This window comes from Papilio polytes, unplaced genomic scaffold (genome assembly GCF_000836215.1).
Source record: "Papilio polytes unplaced genomic scaffold, Ppol_1.0 DF824169.1, whole genome shotgun sequence".
Classification (NCBI taxonomy): domain Eukaryota; kingdom Metazoa; phylum Arthropoda; class Insecta; order Lepidoptera; family Papilionidae; genus Papilio; species Papilio polytes.
Window position 1 is genome coordinate 1,000,243 of NW_013525035.1, and position 17,069 is coordinate 1,017,311.

General features: G+C 35.7%; 2 protein-coding genes across 6 annotated transcripts in view; one reads left to right on the forward strand and one right to left on the reverse strand.

Moving 5' to 3' along the window:
* LOC106111428 (protein MON2 homolog) overlaps positions 1 to 17,069 on the reverse strand; it is a 28,071-nt gene extending 11,002 nt beyond the window's left edge. For 2 of the 3 annotated variants that reach the window (XM_013293518.1, XM_013293516.1), the window contains exons 1-23: positions 16,865 to 17,069; positions 16,388 to 16,519; positions 15,402 to 15,584; positions 14,614 to 14,743; positions 13,674 to 13,774; positions 13,154 to 13,279; positions 13,000 to 13,079; positions 12,516 to 12,681; positions 11,790 to 11,904; positions 10,884 to 11,015; positions 8,622 to 8,718; positions 8,158 to 8,286; positions 7,996 to 8,072; positions 7,799 to 7,929; positions 7,498 to 7,617; positions 6,735 to 6,945; positions 5,525 to 5,658; positions 5,057 to 5,168; positions 4,062 to 4,103; positions 2,393 to 2,520; positions 1,594 to 1,695; positions 1,142 to 1,252; positions 395 to 570 (exon numbers count right to left, since the gene is read on the reverse strand). In XM_013293518.1, the coding sequence (XP_013148972.1) occupies positions 395 to 570; positions 1,142 to 1,252; positions 1,594 to 1,695; positions 2,393 to 2,520; positions 4,062 to 4,103; positions 5,057 to 5,168; positions 5,525 to 5,658; positions 6,735 to 6,945; positions 7,498 to 7,617; positions 7,799 to 7,929; positions 7,996 to 8,072; positions 8,158 to 8,286; positions 8,622 to 8,718; positions 10,884 to 11,015; positions 11,790 to 11,904; positions 12,516 to 12,681; positions 13,000 to 13,079; positions 13,154 to 13,279; positions 13,674 to 13,774; positions 14,614 to 14,743; positions 15,402 to 15,584; positions 16,388 to 16,519; positions 16,865 to 16,984 (2,855 nt within the window). In that variant the 5' untranslated portion in view covers positions 16,985 to 17,069. Of the gene's footprint in view, positions 1 to 394; positions 571 to 1,141; positions 1,253 to 1,593; positions 1,696 to 2,392; positions 2,521 to 4,061; positions 4,104 to 5,056; positions 5,169 to 5,524; positions 5,659 to 6,734; positions 6,946 to 7,497; positions 7,618 to 7,798; positions 7,930 to 7,995; positions 8,073 to 8,157; positions 8,287 to 8,621; positions 8,719 to 10,883; positions 11,016 to 11,789; positions 11,905 to 12,515; positions 12,682 to 12,999; positions 13,080 to 13,153; positions 13,280 to 13,673; positions 13,775 to 14,613; positions 14,744 to 15,401; positions 15,585 to 16,387; positions 16,520 to 16,864 lie in introns of those variants that run through there. The other variant, XM_013293519.1, reaches the window with a different exon arrangement.
* Positions 8,879 to 9,868, forward strand: LOC106111430. Of its 3 annotated transcripts, none has more exons than XR_001226172.1 (3): positions 8,879 to 8,965; positions 9,068 to 9,195; positions 9,713 to 9,868. XR_001226172.1 is itself a non-coding variant. In XM_013293520.1 (3 exons), the coding sequence occupies exons 1-3, from the start codon at positions 8,899 to 8,901 to the stop codon at positions 9,864 to 9,866; spliced, it is 330 nt and encodes a 109-aa protein (XP_013148974.1). In that variant the 5' UTR covers positions 8,892 to 8,898; the 3' UTR covers positions 9,867 to 9,868. The 3 variants fall into 3 exon arrangements, 2 of the variants coding, with proteins under 2 accessions (XP_013148974.1, XP_013148975.1); XM_013293520.1 differs by having other exon boundaries at positions 8,892 to 8,965; positions 9,087 to 9,195; XM_013293521.1 differs by having other exon boundaries at positions 8,892 to 8,965; positions 9,087 to 9,195; positions 9,752 to 9,868.

Genomic DNA, 17,069 nt, shown 5'->3' on the forward strand with positions numbered 1-17,069 from the left:
AAAATAATAATTGAATTTCATTAATGCAATAAATCAATAGCATAAAGTAACCACAAAGTAAGATCCTTACTGTAAATCATTGAATCTTTGATTTAAAAACCATTCATAGATCAAGGGCGAAATACTCTAAATATCAAAGAATCAGATAACAGAAGCAGCTTAGAACATAAACTAAGCCCTTCTATAACGCGGTTGATGGTTCCTCATTATAGCAATCCACCGTTGAACACATTATTCAACAGAGCATAGCTATTAATGACGTTATAAGGGTTTTCAACAATTACTAAAAAAACCGCGTTATAGGGAGTCACATCTGCGTTATATGGAGGTACAAAATTCGAGTGTACTTGTTTACTATATTTTCTTTACACATACAGCAATTAGCAGTAGTTACCTGTGCCTCTCGGAGACCGCGGAGATGATGTCGACCATGAGCGGCCAGGCGGCGCCGAGCTGGTCCCCGCGCGAGTGCAGCAGCCTGGCGGCGCACTCCAGCTGGCGCGCGCGCACGTCGCAGTGCCGCACGCCGCACAGCTCCGCCAGCGGCTCCAGCAGCAGCCGCTGCCGACCCTGCACAACACATATATACAATATTAATCTCTACTAATTGTTGATGATAGAATTTCAAAAGCCTTTCTATGGTATTTTTGTATTATTCTCTTCTCTCTCTTCTACCGAAGTACATGTAAAAACAGTTGGTAGTTTTTAAGTGAAAAAAATAAAGTGAAATTTGAGGGTAGTCGGCATATAACTTGTACGTCGACCGGCGAACGAACATTGCGCACCCGTTGTTTGTGAAACCTAGTGTTTTATTTCGTCTTCTCATCGCCGCATCCCTTAAACTAATATATAAAGAGGAAAGATTTGTATTTTTTTTACATTTTTTTTATTCGAGTTAATCTGGTGATGGCCACACTAGCCAATGCCTGTATCGTGGACACCAGAATTTTTATATACTACCCGTATCCGTACTCAAAATTACAGACACACACATTCAGGACGGCCGTTTAGGCTACAAACTCTAACAAACATCCATCCATTCATCCATAAGTATGATAAGGTTAATAAGATTCTACGCGAACGGAGTTGCAGACAGCTAGTTAGTATATAAATTCTTGTTATGTATTTATATTATACTAACATCAGTGACGAGTGCGGGGTGCGCGTGGTGGTACTGGAAGGCAGCCTGCACGAGGTATGTGATCGCCTCCACGCCCCACTCGCGCATGCGGATATGCGGGTGCTGGCACACCTGTAATTATATATAAAATTAACAACAAAATAATACCAAAATATCCTAACATTTTATCGATACTACTATTAAAAATAAAAAATTTTGTACATTTATATTTTTATTATTTATTGAAATAACTCAAAAACTACTGGGCTGATTTTAAAAATTCTTTCACTATTAAAAAGCTTAGCTGTCTCTTAATTACATAGGCTATGTTTTGCACACGGACAAAGTCAGGAGCAACAGCTAGTGTCATAGAGAAGTCAAACAAAAAGTACATATTTTTGAAGGCATTAAAATTTTAATTTCAAACTTATCAGTGAGATATAAATGTTGTTAATTTACGAATCCGTACTTACTTCTAGAAGGTGATTTGTGATCGGCCTCCACATAACCTCGATCCTGTGCATATTAGCTAAGCCCGTTTCTAGAAGCTTCGCAACAGCAAATAATGATGGTTCCTATAACAGACAAAAACATCAACAAAACAATAAAACTTATATTTTTGATTACATTCCTCATAAATAAAACTTAACATTTACTTAGAACTTAAATAGTGTTTTAATTACAATTAACTTAATCTTGACTATTGAAATATTATTACATATAAGTTTTTAAATTCATCATCATCATCACCAGCTCACTATACGTCCCCACGGAGGGGTTCGGGGCCTACCCTAATATGGGGTGACTAGGCCATAGTCAACCACGCTGGCCAAGTGCGGGTTGGTTGACTTCACACATATCTTTGAATTTCTTCGCCGATATGTGCAGGCATCACGATGTTTTCCTTCACCGTAAGAACGTCGGGTAAATTATGTACATATGAAAGTTCGAAAAATCGAAAATCACATTGGTACATGGCGGGATTCGAACCCAAGACCTGTAGATTACAAGTCAAGTGTTTAAACCACTGAGCCACCGACGCTTGACCAATCTTACTAAATACAAATGCGAAAGTTTGGATGTATGGATGTTTGTTAGTTTGCCACTGAAATTACTAAACGGATTTCAATGAAATTTGGCATAGATGTAGGGCATAGTCTACAAGAACACATAGGTTACTTAATTTTTTTTTCCCCGCAGAGTCGCTGGCATTAGCTAGTTTCCAATAAAGGGCGCTGATAGATAGTTGTGCTATGTATAAACTCTGCTTACCCTATTAGAGTAAGCAAGCTCCATAGCTTCATTGGATAGTTTGCAAAGCGCGTCAATAAGGTGATGAAGTGCCACATCATCCAAGTTCTTCGAAGATTCGAAGACACGCGACAGCATCGCGGATAGAGCTGCAAATATCCATTTGTTAATGGATTGGATATATACCCTTACCCATAATCTATACTCATAACATAAAGATTTACATTTTTGTATGTATTGAAATAACTCAATAGGCCGATATCAAAAGTTCTTTACCATTAAAAAGCTACATTGTTAGTGAGTAACATAGACTATATTTTGCAATAACGCAGGCGAAGTCTCGAGCAACAGCTAGTTGTTATTAAAATCCATATTACATGCGTATTATAGTGTTCTGTATAAATTTTTGGTGTAAAATATACAAATGGATATGATAGATAAAATACAAATAAATTTTGTTAGTATATATAGGTTGGCAGACGACGTCGCAGGACAGAAGAGGCTGGCGCTCTCTCGTGTCGGAGGCCAAGACCCACTTCGGGTAACTGCGCCAACGCAGTAAGTATTGATTTTATATTTTGCATAGCGACATATAATATATTTTGAAGATATCCCACATATAAGTAATCTAAAACACAGTGTAAACCGAGATTTAAAATATTTCTCTTGATAGAAAAGTGTTTTCTTATATTAAATTGTCAAACATTTTACTATTTCATATTTTATGTGTAAATAAGCTATGTACATATATGTATAAATAAAAGCAAAACCCATTTTCCACACGTGCAATGAAAAATTGTATTGAAACAATCATTGGATATTTGTACCACCAAAGTACTTAAAAATACCACATAAAGCAAAAAAAAAAACAAGTAAATAAAAAAAAAACACGTCTGAAAGTATTATTTAAAAGAAATACCCAATGACTTACTAGTGATTACATTAAATTGCAACAGATTATTGCTGTCTCTATCACTCACTTTAAAACAATAGAGATAGCAATATCATTGAAATATATTTCTGCAGTGAATTATTGCGTGTAAATACGGTCAGCAAGCTCCATCCCAATGCGGTAACGGACAAAAGCTGTTAAACCCCTGTCTTTTGCTGCCCTTACATCATATTTGAAAATGAACTTTATTACCAAGTAATAAAGTGGATTTTGTAATGGCACAAACGACAACTATGTCTATTTGGAACTCTAGGAAAGTGACAATTAAAATTATTACAAAAAGGGACTTATATTTGAAAAATAGATTCAAAAATCTATACTATTATAATAAAGCGTAAACACACACTTCTTTGTTGCCTAAGATGTCAGCAATTACAGCATGTTTTTAAATAATTTTTGTTTCAATAAAAAGGCCTACATTAACGTCACGCTTTAGGCTATATATTTTCACGCTACAAAACTTAGTGGGTAAATAAATTGGATAAAAAAACTAATGTGGGAAAGAGACCATAAGTTGCTGCCAACATCAAGAAAACAAGATTGCAATGGATTGTCATCATATCATGTCATTTTGACATTTGCAATTGATTATTTGACAAACGTAAGTTTTTATAATCCGCATGGGAACAGCTAGTTTTTAATAAAATTCATTCGTAGTTGCCAAAAATGTACTGTTTAAGTAATTTTTGTTAAGTTAAAGGGAATTCCAAATAAACACATATATAGAGAAGTAAGTACCGCTCATGACTCCGAGAGACTCGGCCACGGGAACTTGCTGACCTGCAAATATATTTCACTACAACATTTATATACAGGGTGAACATTTATAACAAAATAATACAGATTACAATTACATTCTCAGTAGTTAGATAGATTTCTTATACCAAAAACCCAATTAATAACACCATTTGTGCAACAAACCGAATGGAAGTATTTTCCATATCTCTGTCTACCTAAGTAAAAAAATCTAAACTCAATACTGTCAATAGGGTGTCAGACTAAAAAGAGGCATAGACATTTTATGGCTTTTTTCATATAATTTTTGTTACAGTTAAGGGGTGCCAGTGATATTAAATCAGTTGTTAATATTTATTTATTCTTTACAGTTTAAAGTTAATTTGCACCAAATTAAATATACAAAAATGTACTTGTCTATACTAATATTATAAAGAGGAAAGATTTGTATTTTTGTAGGTATTGAAATAACTCAAAAACTACTGGGTCGATTTCAAAAATTCTTATAGGCTATGTCTTTTTATCATAATTTTATCTTCACGCGGGCGAAGTCGCGAGCAACAGCTAGTGTTTAATAAAACTCTATATATTTAACAGTGGTAGTGCCCGCTTTAACATCTTCGCACGAATAGGCCGGCTCGCGCGGTGTAATACCACGACCACACAGAAAACAGGCGTGAAGTGGAAGCAATTCCGCGTTTCGTCTGATGAGTGTGGTGCCGGAGGCCTAACTTTAGTCCCTTTTCCTTTCCACCCTTTTCTTAAAGGGAAAGGATGGGAGGGAAAAGTGGATTTGACGGTGGAGGAGACGCATAGGAAGGGGAAATGTCCTCTTTATGTGCGTCTCCTCCTCCGTCAATTAGGTTAGGCAACGCATCTGCAATTGCGGATGTTTATGGGCAGCGGTCGCTTTCCATTTCGGTGGATTTAGGTGGCCGCTTGCTCGTTTGTCACCTCGTATTATAAAAAAAAATATATATATATATGTAATTGCTCACCAGGCAAGTCCGCCATGACAGCGCTGGTGCTCATGACAGCGTTGGCGTCAGCACTGGCGCGGCTCGCCTTCATACTGCCGCCAGTTGACGGCTTCAGGCCAAGGATCCACACCTGAAAGTACACATACAAACATTATTCGACTGTAAGGAAATTTAATGCAGTACTCAGAGTCAGTGAAGATTTTAAATGAGAAATTTACACTAACGTTATCCCTAAGGGGTCAAATGACTTTGTGACAATTACTTTCCGATAAAAATAAGAGGATGCTCAATTTTGGTCCCGTTCCCTTTCCACCCTTTTCTTAAGAGAAATGGATTGGAAGGAAAAGTGGATTTGACGGTGGAGGAGACGCATAGGAAGGGAAAATGTCCTCTTTATGTGCGTCTCCTCCTACGTCAATTAAGGGCAGGCAACGCATCTGTTTGGAGAAGATGGAGTGTTGTCATGTGTTAGTGTGGTGTAGTTACCAGGTGCTGCAGCGTGGTGAGCACGGGCAGCCAGGCCTGCTGTATGGTGTCGCCGTCGCGGCGCGCCGCGCTCAGCAGCGCCTTCATCGCGGTCACGTGGCGGGACGTCACCATCACGAATGACTGCTGCTGGCCTGCACCGAATACAAAGATATTTTAATTTTTTTATATTATAAGTTCGTAAACGAGCAAGCGGCATCTGAAATTCGGTGAAATGGCGAAACAACCGTTGTCCAGACATCCGCAATTGCCAATGCGTTACCCCTTAATTAACGGAAAAGGAGACTAACATAAAAAAGTATATTTCCCCTTCCTGTGCGTGTCCTCCGCCGGCAAATCCACTTTTCCTTCCGATCCTTTCCTCTTAATGATTTCAAATGCTTCAAAGCAGTCGTAGTGTTCAAGTTTTATGATACAACTAACTTACGCCTGCGACTCCGCGATAAAAACACAAAATTAAGTAGCCTATGTATTCCTCCAGATTATCCTTTACATCTATGCCAAATTTCATCGAGATCTGTTCAGTTTATCTAAATTTCCAAATCTTACTAATATTATAAATGCGAAAGTTTAGATGGATGGATGGATGGATAGATGGATGGATGGATGGATGGATGGATGGATGGATGTTAGTGTTTGTAGTCTAAACGGCTGAACGGATCTCTATGAAATTTGGCACAGGTTTAGAGCATAGTCTGGAAGAACACATAGGCTACTTTTTATCCCGGGAATAGTTACGGTTCCCGTGGGATTCATTAATTTAGTTTTTTAATATTTACTCGATCATTCTGCAACGGTTCAACATATCTTATTGAAATTTGGCACAGATATAAAACAAAGTCTGGAGTCCACATGAGATAAGTTTCATGCCCGAGAAATTTTCGGTTCCCGAGGGATACGTAACTTTTTGTAATTTATATAGTTTGTATGTTTTCTAATACCGCGCGGACGAAGTCGCGGGCAACAGCTTGTTTATAATATTAGTAAAATCTAGAGGAAGGATATGGATATGACAGAAAGAACATCTTATTATAAATTCGAAAGTTTAGATGGATGGATGTTTGTTAGAGTATGCCACATAACGGCTGAACGGATCTCGACGAAAGGCACAGATGTAGAGCATAGTCCGGAAGAATACAGGCACCTTAGTTTTTTTTTAATTATTCAGGGACGAAGTGTCGGTCGAAAGCTAGCACAGTATGTATCTCACCAGTGGGCAGTTGTGCGCAGGGGAGGGGGGTGCCGACCCACACGACGTGGTGCCGCAGGTCTGGTGCGGAGGGGTGGGGGGCGCGGGCAGCCGGCGCCCAGGGGCAGGCCAGCGCCCCCAGCGCGCCCAGCACCGGCACGCAGTACTGCGCCGGCAGCGCCGCGCGGCACAGCGCAGCCACGCACGCGTCGCGCGAACCTGACACGCCCACCTGCATGTACGTACAGATAACATAAAGATTAAAAAAAAATAGTCTATGGTTATAGCCATTTACAGGTAAAATTATCATACTTCATACTAATATTATAAATGCGAAAGTTTTGATGGATGGATAGATGTTTGTTAGAGTTTATAGCCTAAACAGCTGAAAAGATTTCGATGAAATTTGGTTTGGATGGAGAGGATAGTCTGGAAGAACACATAGGCTACTAATTTTTTTTTATAATTCCACGCGAACGAAGTCGCGGGCGAAAGCTAGTAATAAATAAATCTTTAGATTCTTCTATACTAATATTATAAACAGGAAAGATTTGTATTTTCACTCACTTTTATTCACGTATTTTTAATTTCACTCGAACGAAGTCGCGAGCAACAGCTACTTAGTTATAATTTTACATTTAAACTGAATTCGATTACATACACATATTCAAATAGAACACATTTTATTTTACCTTATAAAAATTATCAGTCATCATTAAGTGGATTTACGTAATCTTGTCAAAACAGACGTTTACTCTCTTGTTAATAATTTAAAAAAACCTACCTTCCCGCTGACCCTGGCCAGGGTCTGTATGGCACAGAGGATGTTCTCCAGCTCGCCGATGCTGGCCTCCGCTAGGACTGACAGGCCCCACACGAGGCCGCACCACGATGACTTTATAAGCTGTAAACATTGCTTTTATTAGCCAAAGCATAAAGAGTACTAAAATCTGTACTCAGAGTCATAAAATGGTCACATAAGTGCGGGTTTAGTATGCATAAGTGCAGTAATAAATTTTAAATAAGTCAAATCTTCTATACAATAGAAGTTAATTATCTTTTTTGTAAAGTAATTAACAATATACCTGTAACATAACAAGTTTCTCCTTCTCTTCTATTTCCGTATTAATCTTCTGCACCACATTGGAGTTCTGATCTGGTTCTCCTCTGTGACCATTATTCGATATATCCGTACTTTCTGTTGTGCTTTCTACTTCTAGAACAATATTATTCATATAATCTATGCCTTTTATAATCTTTTATCCACTCCCTAAAATATTACCTTTATTGTTATTTCCATTTTTGCTAGAAATAATTTCCTCACTATCATTCTGGATGTCTTCGTATAATTCTTGTAACCTATAAAAAAATAATATTCAAAACCACTACTAAATGTTTTTTAAGGAAATAACAGAAGTTAAAATGTCACCGAGCTATAACTCACCTAAAATACTCATCACCTTCTACGCTGATGGCGATGGAGCGTATGATCTCCATGAGGCAGGCGTAAGCCACGGAGATGCCGTAACCCTCCTGAATACTCGGCGCCTCGCTGCGGTCCAACATTTCTATACTATCAACAAAAACATAAACATTAAATCGGTCCTTCGAGCAGGATATTTACTATTATTATTGTAATTTCAAGTAACATAGATAAAAGTGATGGAATAAGTCAGTGTAATATATGTAACAATTTTAAACGATTTCATGTATTTATTTGGGTAGTTTCCGGCCGCGACTCCGTCCGCGCGAAAATAAAAAAAATAAAAAAAAGTAAATAGCCTATGTTTCTATAATCTACATTTCTATCATCGAGATCCGTTTAGCAGTTTAGGCTACAAACTCTAACAAACATCCATCCATCTACAATTTCGCATTTTTAATATTAGTAAGATTAAAATGACTTACTACACAGATTTAGCTGTTCCCGGCTCGAAAGTCACACAAAGGGGTAGCCACACTCCTTTCCAGTAGAAGCCGGCTTGCTGAGGAAGTCCTGATGATGCTGTATTGAAGTAAAATAAAAATAAAATAAAACTGGCTGGTGTCCAAATTAGGCATTTTTAATCTAAATTGTTCCATATTTAAAAAAAAAACTCAAAGCTACAGTAACTATTTTAACACAATACTTTTTAAAACAGATATACAATTGTAAAAGTAATCTACTGAGCTATGATATATCAAAATGCAAGTTTTTCGTATACAGTTATTTCTCTACATTATAAGTCCTTTAACAATTAGAAGTACAAACAGTAAGTATAAATAAGATACGAAAGCCATAGAACTTTACACATATAGAAAACTGTGTAGAGTCGTTTCGACGGCAGGTTATAAGTGACTTTAAAAAATGACAGTTTACAATTTAACGGACAGTACGTCGTCATAAGCTGAACATGCGCTGCACGTACCGCTTCACACCGGGCACGTGCGCTGACGCTGTAGTACCAGTTTGGACTTTCGATTTTTTCGCGTTAAATTGCACGTAAGTAATCACCTTATAATAGTCTAAATTTATAACCCTAGCTTTTGCCTGCGACTTTAACTGGTATGAAAAAAACTTAACAAGTAGTTTATATGTATACTAGCTGTTCCAGTGCGACTTCATCCGCATAAAGTTGTGAAAATTTTATTTTATTGGTTACATGTCAAATTATCAATTGCAAATTTCAAAATGTTATGACGATGACCAACCACGGCAACCTTGCTTTCTTGATGTTGGCAACAACTTATGGTCTCCTTCCCACATTAGGCTTTTTATCCAAAATATTTACCCCCCCCCCGGGTTCAATGGCGAGAAAATATATAGCCTATAACGTGACGAAAATGTAGGGCTTTTTATTAAAGAAAGCATTATTCATAAATATGCTGTAATTGCTAACATCTTAGGCAACAAAAAAGTGTGTGTTTGCGCTTTATTATAATATAGTATAGATAGTATAGATAATGTTCTTTATTTGTGTTAAATTTCATAGCTATCTGTTAATTTATCCTCCATCCAGTGAACGCTTGGGATGCTATCTATCGACCATATCTAACAGATTCCGGAGTTACATGCAGTGCACACGTTCGTGTCGCGCGTTCGTCGATCTGTACACGCAAACGCTGTCCGAAGACGACGGACAGTTCAAGAGATTACGATCGGAAATCGGTTAGTATAGCGTGTATTGCGATGTTCACAAAACATAACTATTTATGCTTATTTCTCCAACAACCTTGTCATTACAATGTACAAAATTCAAGACCTATTTTATTTGGCATACTGTGGTATGTATTTTTATCGAGACAATTTTTCTAGGAACAACATCTGTTCTTAAAAAAGGATGTAGTCTAGTCTAGTGAATGGATTGTCTAAGCAAAATTAACGTTTACTTCAAGACATTATACCTTGAGTGATCAAGCCTTGTGCCTTCCCACCAAATTGTGAATTGTCTGATAACAATCCGACGTGTAAAATATGTGATGGAAATATCGGGTTTTGTTACCTTATCTGACAGTGACGTCATGTTTAACTATCAGCCAGTGGTGGGACAGGCCTTTAACGTCTTAATCATAAGTTCAAATAATGTCATATCTATCGTCTATTCATTTTAAATTTATCCTAAGGTGACTCGAGTCGTCGCGGTGACAATTTCCTCCAGTCTTTTTACAAGATGGAAGAAATATATGAGGAGGAGCAACCAGAGGTGTGGGAGGGGCCTACCACGGAGGGGGCGGAGCGTGACGTCATAGCCGTCAGTGACATATTGCTGCCGGATATCGATTACGTCGGAGTGCAAGTTAACAACGAAGACTGTGATCTTGTACATCATTTACAGACTTCTAAATATAATTAATTTAATGCAGTTTTTAATACTGTTTCCTATGTTGTTTAGTGAAATGTATTCACTGTACTCAAAGTTTTTAATATCCTCGGTAGATTCTGAGTTCAGTCAGATCAAACCTATTTCAGATTAAAATGCTATATCATGATTAGAATAACTATGTAAATAGCATGTTTTGGTGATGTCAGATCTGTAAGTATTTGTTTTATCGCTACTTACCCTCTGGGCGAAAATTTGTAGGCGCCCCTTACCAACGCCCTGAGCCATCACATAACTGCGTCTTAACCTAGCGCTGATACTAGATATACGAAAAAAGTGCTGTGTCAAGATTTTTCAAATCTCTGCCTACCTAGCTGCTGGTTGAGCTGGTTGGCGACGAAGAGGCTCTGCACGTAGGCGCCGAGCGCGTTCACGATGTCCTGGAAGATGTTGGTGGCGTGCGGCTTCATGTCGTAGCACTCGCAGAACGCCTTTAATAGATCTGTAACAATTTTATAACTTAAAATCGGTTCAGTAGTTTTTGAGTTAATGAAATACATATAAAAATCCAAAAATACATATATTTCTTCTTCATAATATTATTAGCTGTGTATCCCGTGCGATTTCATCAGTATAAAATTATTTGATTGTTTACATGTGTCAAATTTTCAATTGCAAATGTCAAAATGACATGACATGATGACAAACCATGGCAACCTTGCTTTCTTGATGTTGGCAGCAACTTATGGTCTCTTTCCCACATTAGGGTTTTTATATAAAATATTTACCCCCTAAGTTTAATGGCTTTAAAATATATAGCCTAAAGCATGACGTAAGTGGAGGACTTTTTATTAAAGAAAGAATTATTCAAAAATATGCTATAATTGCTAACATCTTAGGCAACAAAGAGTGAGTTTACGCTTTATTTTAATAGTGTAATTTATAAACTTATTGTTTCTGTTCTTAATCCACATTATATTATAAAAATTTTATTTTACTGTTTACATTTGTGAAATTTAAATTGCAAATGTCAAAATTCAAATGAACAAATGATAACAATGGCAATTTTACTTTCTTGATGTTGGCAGCTTGTAATTTATGGTACCTTTCCCACATAGTTATTTTCCAATTTATTTACCCCCTAAGTTTAATAGCATGAAAACAATTAGCTTATAAGTAGAGCTTTTTATAAAAAAAAATACACTGCGATTACTATATCATATTAGTTAAAGATAGAAAATTTTAGTAAATTCGAGTATCTATAAGGAATATTTACGTGGCTGTATGGTCATCTTGTGCAGCACCTCCAGCGCCAGCGCGCGCTGCCACAGCGGCTTGTCGGGGTCCAGGAACTTGATGGTCAGCGACAGGAAGATTTCGCATTCCGTCACCTAATGTAAAATATAAAAAGGAAATATTTGTATTGAGTGAAATGACTCAAAAATACTGGGTCAATATTAAAAATTCTTTTTTTATGCAATAACATAGCTTTTTAATAGACATAAGCTGTATTTTATATTATTTTTTAATTCCACGCGATCGAAGTCCCGGACAAAAGCCAGTTTGTTAATAAATATCATGTTTGCAGGCATTTAAAAGTATTATAGCTATGGCCTTTAAGGTAATCGTGAGATTTCACTGTTTTACAGTTTTTAATACGTATTCAAAAACAATTTTTTTTAAGCAAGAACAAGAGATCTGTTTATAAAATCACTAGTAACTTAGGATTATCTTTAGTGTGCTTTCTATTTGGCGTTATTTATAATATTAGGCTGTTTACCTGTTACCTTGGAATGATAATTTTCAACTTAGAAAACAAAAATAGCATATCACGAAAATATATAAAACATCGTTTCCTTTTTTTTTAATTTATACCCTTTAATATTTACTAATGTGATTGAAAATGAAATGTGATTTCACAATGAAGGGTATGTATATGCATTTTGTATCTAATTAAAAAAAATCAGGCTTTTAAGGAGCAGTTAACACTAAGGACACTGACCAGCACTTCATGGTATTTGTGCACGATGATGGAGACGAGGCGCAGCAGCCGCATGGTGACGGGGAAGTGGGGCCGCTCGGGGGCCGGACTGCCCGCCCCCGCCCCCGCTCCGGCGACTGCGCCCCCGCCCCCACCCCCGGGGATATGCAGCGCGGTGAACGCAGCTCTATTACAATGAGAATAGAGTTGAAATTTCAATGTCTATGGTTTAAATATATATGTAGTGAATACGCCTTTATTCCTATAGAAATAGAGTTGATAATTGAATGCTATATTTCAGAGAACTATATATGGTAAATGCTACTCTATTCTGTGAAAATAGAGTTTAAATTTCAATATTTATTACAGGATAACAAAATTCAGAATACTTGACTATTTTCTAAATACTAATAAATTCTTTGTAAATTCTTTAATAGGGTGAAAATTTATTGTCTAAGAAAGGGTTGTAGAGTTTAAGATAAGGGATGATAAAATCTTATAATACCTGTATTTGACATTTGGCGAAAACAGTCTTATTATAAGAGCACACACATGCTCTTTGAGTAGAAATCTGAATTCTTGGATCTGAAAGTAAAATAAAATACATACAATATTATAAAAAATTCTCCGTAACTAGAAACTTCTAGAACATATCTTACTTTAAAGAATACTTCAGAGAAATCTGTGAGTACGGTATCTAGGAGTTCCAGTCCGAATGTCTTGGGAACATCGGATATACCGACCAGCCAGTGCGCCGCGTCGCCGTTTATCAATTGAATTATATCCTTAAAAGAAAAAAAAAACATTAAAACAACAAAATTGTAACAATTTAACATAACACTATAGACTAATGGATTTTTACATTAAAATAATCTTGTCATCAGATAAAACCAAAACTACAAGATAACAATTTTATTTGTTACTAGCTATTGCTCGCGACTTTGCCCGTGTAAAAATATAAAATATACCCTATGTTACTCACTGACAAAGTAGTTTTTTAATGCTAAAAGAATTTTTGAAATCGGCCCAGTAGTTTTGAGTTATTTCAATATATACAAAAATTCAAATCTTCATAATATTACTATGGGTGATTAAAGAAATTAAAAGTATATTAAGTTTTTAAGTCTTAGTATAATTTCTTTGCTTTTTTACATACATAAATGTTGAAGTAAGACTTACTTGCAATATAAGATAAGCGTCAGTCGCACACGGCTTCAGTTCTTTAGGTGCTCTAGTATTTGTCTGTAACCTAACATCTGCGGGATTCACTTTCAATTTACCTGTAATAGGAAATAATTATTCTTTTACAAAGAACTTGCATGCCAACGTTATAATTGAAAAAAAAAAGAAAAATAATTTATTTAAATCCAAGAATATAAATACATAAAAGATATATTTGTATTGCTTTGTTGGATACAAAGGAAATGACTATCTGTAGTAATCAGTAGCCCCGCAGTAGGCGCACCCTGTATCGCGAGTGTCCTGCTCTTAAGATTTAATAAACATTCGTTAGACGGCAACAAATCAATTAAAGTGGTACATAATATATTCACGTGCCATTAGTTTTAAGTATATTATTACAGTAAAAATAAAAATAAAAATAAAATTACAATTGAAACACAATTAAAGAAATAAATTCACAAGGAATATATATCAATGTGAAACTTAAAGAAAAAGCAATTCTTATTCAACCAATTACACTATTTATCTCTATGTATTTTTATATTAAATTTACTTGTAAGAAGATGGCCACTTAAATTGACTAAATTATCCAATCACTACCTATAGACATCCGCAATACAAAACCGTTCCCCTCTTTAAAACAACAAAAGAATGGATACACTTAAAAAGTATATTTCTATTTCCTATGCAACCCTTCTGCTAAATCTAATTTCCCTTAAGATATTTTCCTTATGAAGGTGGGAAGGGAAAGACTGCAAATAGGCCAGCACACATGGAATAACTTCCACTTTGCATGTCAAATTCATGAAACAGGTGATAACCGGTGTTCAAGAAGGGAGAGAGAGATGATGGATGATAGAGTTATTTGGAGGACGAAAACCCTGCGCCCTACATGAGTAAGGAAATAATAGATGTTAAAGAATTTCAGTGACATTACCATCAGCTTCAGCGAGTGCTCGTTCAAATACAAGTGCGACTAGCTGGCGCACGGTGGCCGCGGCCGCGTGGCTCGTGCTCACATCCCGCGCCTCACTCGCTGACACTGTACGCATGCACATTACCATTGTCTGGAAACAAAGATACATGATCACTAAAACAAAATACATTATTTATGTATCCTATCCGCTTTAGTGTGATTACAAATACAAATATGTTATTGGTAAGGGAATTACAAGTCATTATGTTAAAAAAATAAAAATCTCTACAGATATTCTGAATAAAAATTGTGTACATAAAATAATCATGGTAGGAAAAATTTTTCAACACTATAGAAGGCTTTTTGTATTACACATGACTTAAGTTTATTTAAACTAGGCTTACTAAATTGTATATCTGAACTAATATTATAAAGATTATATTGGTAACTGAAAAACTACTTTGCCGATGGAATAACTGAAAAACTACTGGGCTGATTTTATAAATTCTTGCACCATTAAAAAGCTATGATATTGTTGAGTAACATAGGCTGTATTTTATTTATTTTTTAATTTCACGCGCGCTAAGTCGTGAGCTACAGCTAGTGTATACTAATATTACAAAGAGGAAAAATTTGTATTTTCATATATATTTGAATTATCTGTCAATAACATAGGGTTTATTTTTTCCTATTTGATTTCAAACTGACAAGATTACATTTAATTGCTAGTTCAATAATTGAAACTATTAATACATGAAAACTATTATAAAACTGATTAAAACCGACTTTAATATTAAGTGATTGCTCACCCTCGCTAATGTATCTCCATGTACAAGATCTGAGGTAGTCATCAACAATGCTGCGGTCTGTAGCAGTTTTAGCTCTAATACTCCAGCCTGGCCGAGGTTGTACAGACAGTCCACCACATGTCTGGCTCCCTTTGCATCTATACCTTGCTGTGCTATCAGACGTTGTATGGTGCCCAGACAGAACTGGAAATTTAAAAAAAGAATCAGCTGTTGTTAAAAGTTGAAATGTAACCATAGATAAAAAAAAACATCTTTATTGTTGTTAAAAAAAAAATAGAATACAGTTTCTTTTCTTTTTTTTTTTTATAACATAAGGTGACAAATGAGCAAGCGGCCACCTGAATCTGCCAAAATGGCAAAGCGACCGCTGCCCATAGACATCCGCAATTGCAGATGCGTTGCCTACCCCTATACGACGGAGGAGGAGACGCATATAACGAGGATATTTCCCCTTCCTATGCATCTCCACCGTCAAATCCACTTCCCCTTCCCATCCTCTCCTTATAAGAAAAGGGTGGTAAAGGGAAAGGGACTTAAATAAGGCCTCCGGCACCAAAATACTAGAAATATACTACTTAGATACAGCTTTGATGAGTTAAAGAGAAATAATATCTTAATCTTACTTAATACAGTATTAAAAATGCAATTTAGATATATAGGATGGAATAGATTTGGATGGATGTATGTTTCTTACTGCTTATTTCCTAAACTGCTTTACAGACATCAACAAAATTTGACATAGATGTAAAATATACTCTGAAAGAATACTTAGGCTTAATAAGTTTTTTTTTTTTATTTTTTACAGACAAAGTAAAGGTCAAAACTAGCTTTTATGAATTGTATTTTTATTTAAAATAAAAAAAAATAAACTAAGCAATTCTGATGTAAATGTAATATGAAAATATTTCTACCTTATTGGGCTTTTAATACCTTTTTTTATATACTTTTCAAATTCAACTAGTAAAAAAGAGACTTTTGATCTTTACCTTAATAATTTTTATATCTTTTGATTCACATCCTTGTACTAAAGGGTACAGTATTTGGTTCACAACTCCATACAGTGATGCTTGTGGATTATTTGAAGCAAGTGCTAATTTCTCTATAGCCTCATCACATGCCTGAAAAATTACAAATATGTATCTTACAAAGGAGATAAGATTGATTACTTTGTAAATGATTTAAAAATAACTCATAGTTTAAACAATCAGTAAACAGAACTTCGGTTAGTTAACACTTTGTGTATCCACCAATTACTGGCTTCTAATAAGAAACTTATTTCCTGAGAAAAAAATACTGTGATGTTTAATTCTCCTACTTGTGAGAATATTTATTTACAATACTAATAAAAATTAAGAACTATTTTTAATATTTTCATGATCGGCTGGTGTGTGTCATCAGCTTTATTTATTTTTTTCACAGTTTAATATTATTTCTATAACAATATAAACATAAAGATACAAAACCTCTCTTATCTGAGGATATTTCTTTTTAGTCTCCAAACTGAGTGTTTTGAAGTCATTTTGTAAAACGTCCATGAACTTCTTTGTAGAATCATCGCCGGTCACAGCACTGACGAATGCCATTTTTTAAAAAACAATTCATTAATTTAATTATTCATCTCATAATTTACACGAAAAATTACCGAATTAAAATATGCCATGTATACAA

Coding starts and splice junctions, on each gene's coding strand:
- LOC106111430 (XM_013293520.1), top strand. CDS start 8,899: ATGCAAGTTTTTCGTATACAGTTATTTCTCTACATTATAAGTCCTTTA. Junction 8,966..9,086: donor AACAATTAGAAGTACAAACA/GTAAGTATAAAT, acceptor TTTAACGGACAG/TACGTCGTCATAAGCTGAAC. Junction 9,196..9,712: donor TTTTTCGCGTTAAATTGCAC/GTAAGTAATCAC, acceptor TCCTCCATCCAG/TGAACGCTTGGGATGCTATC.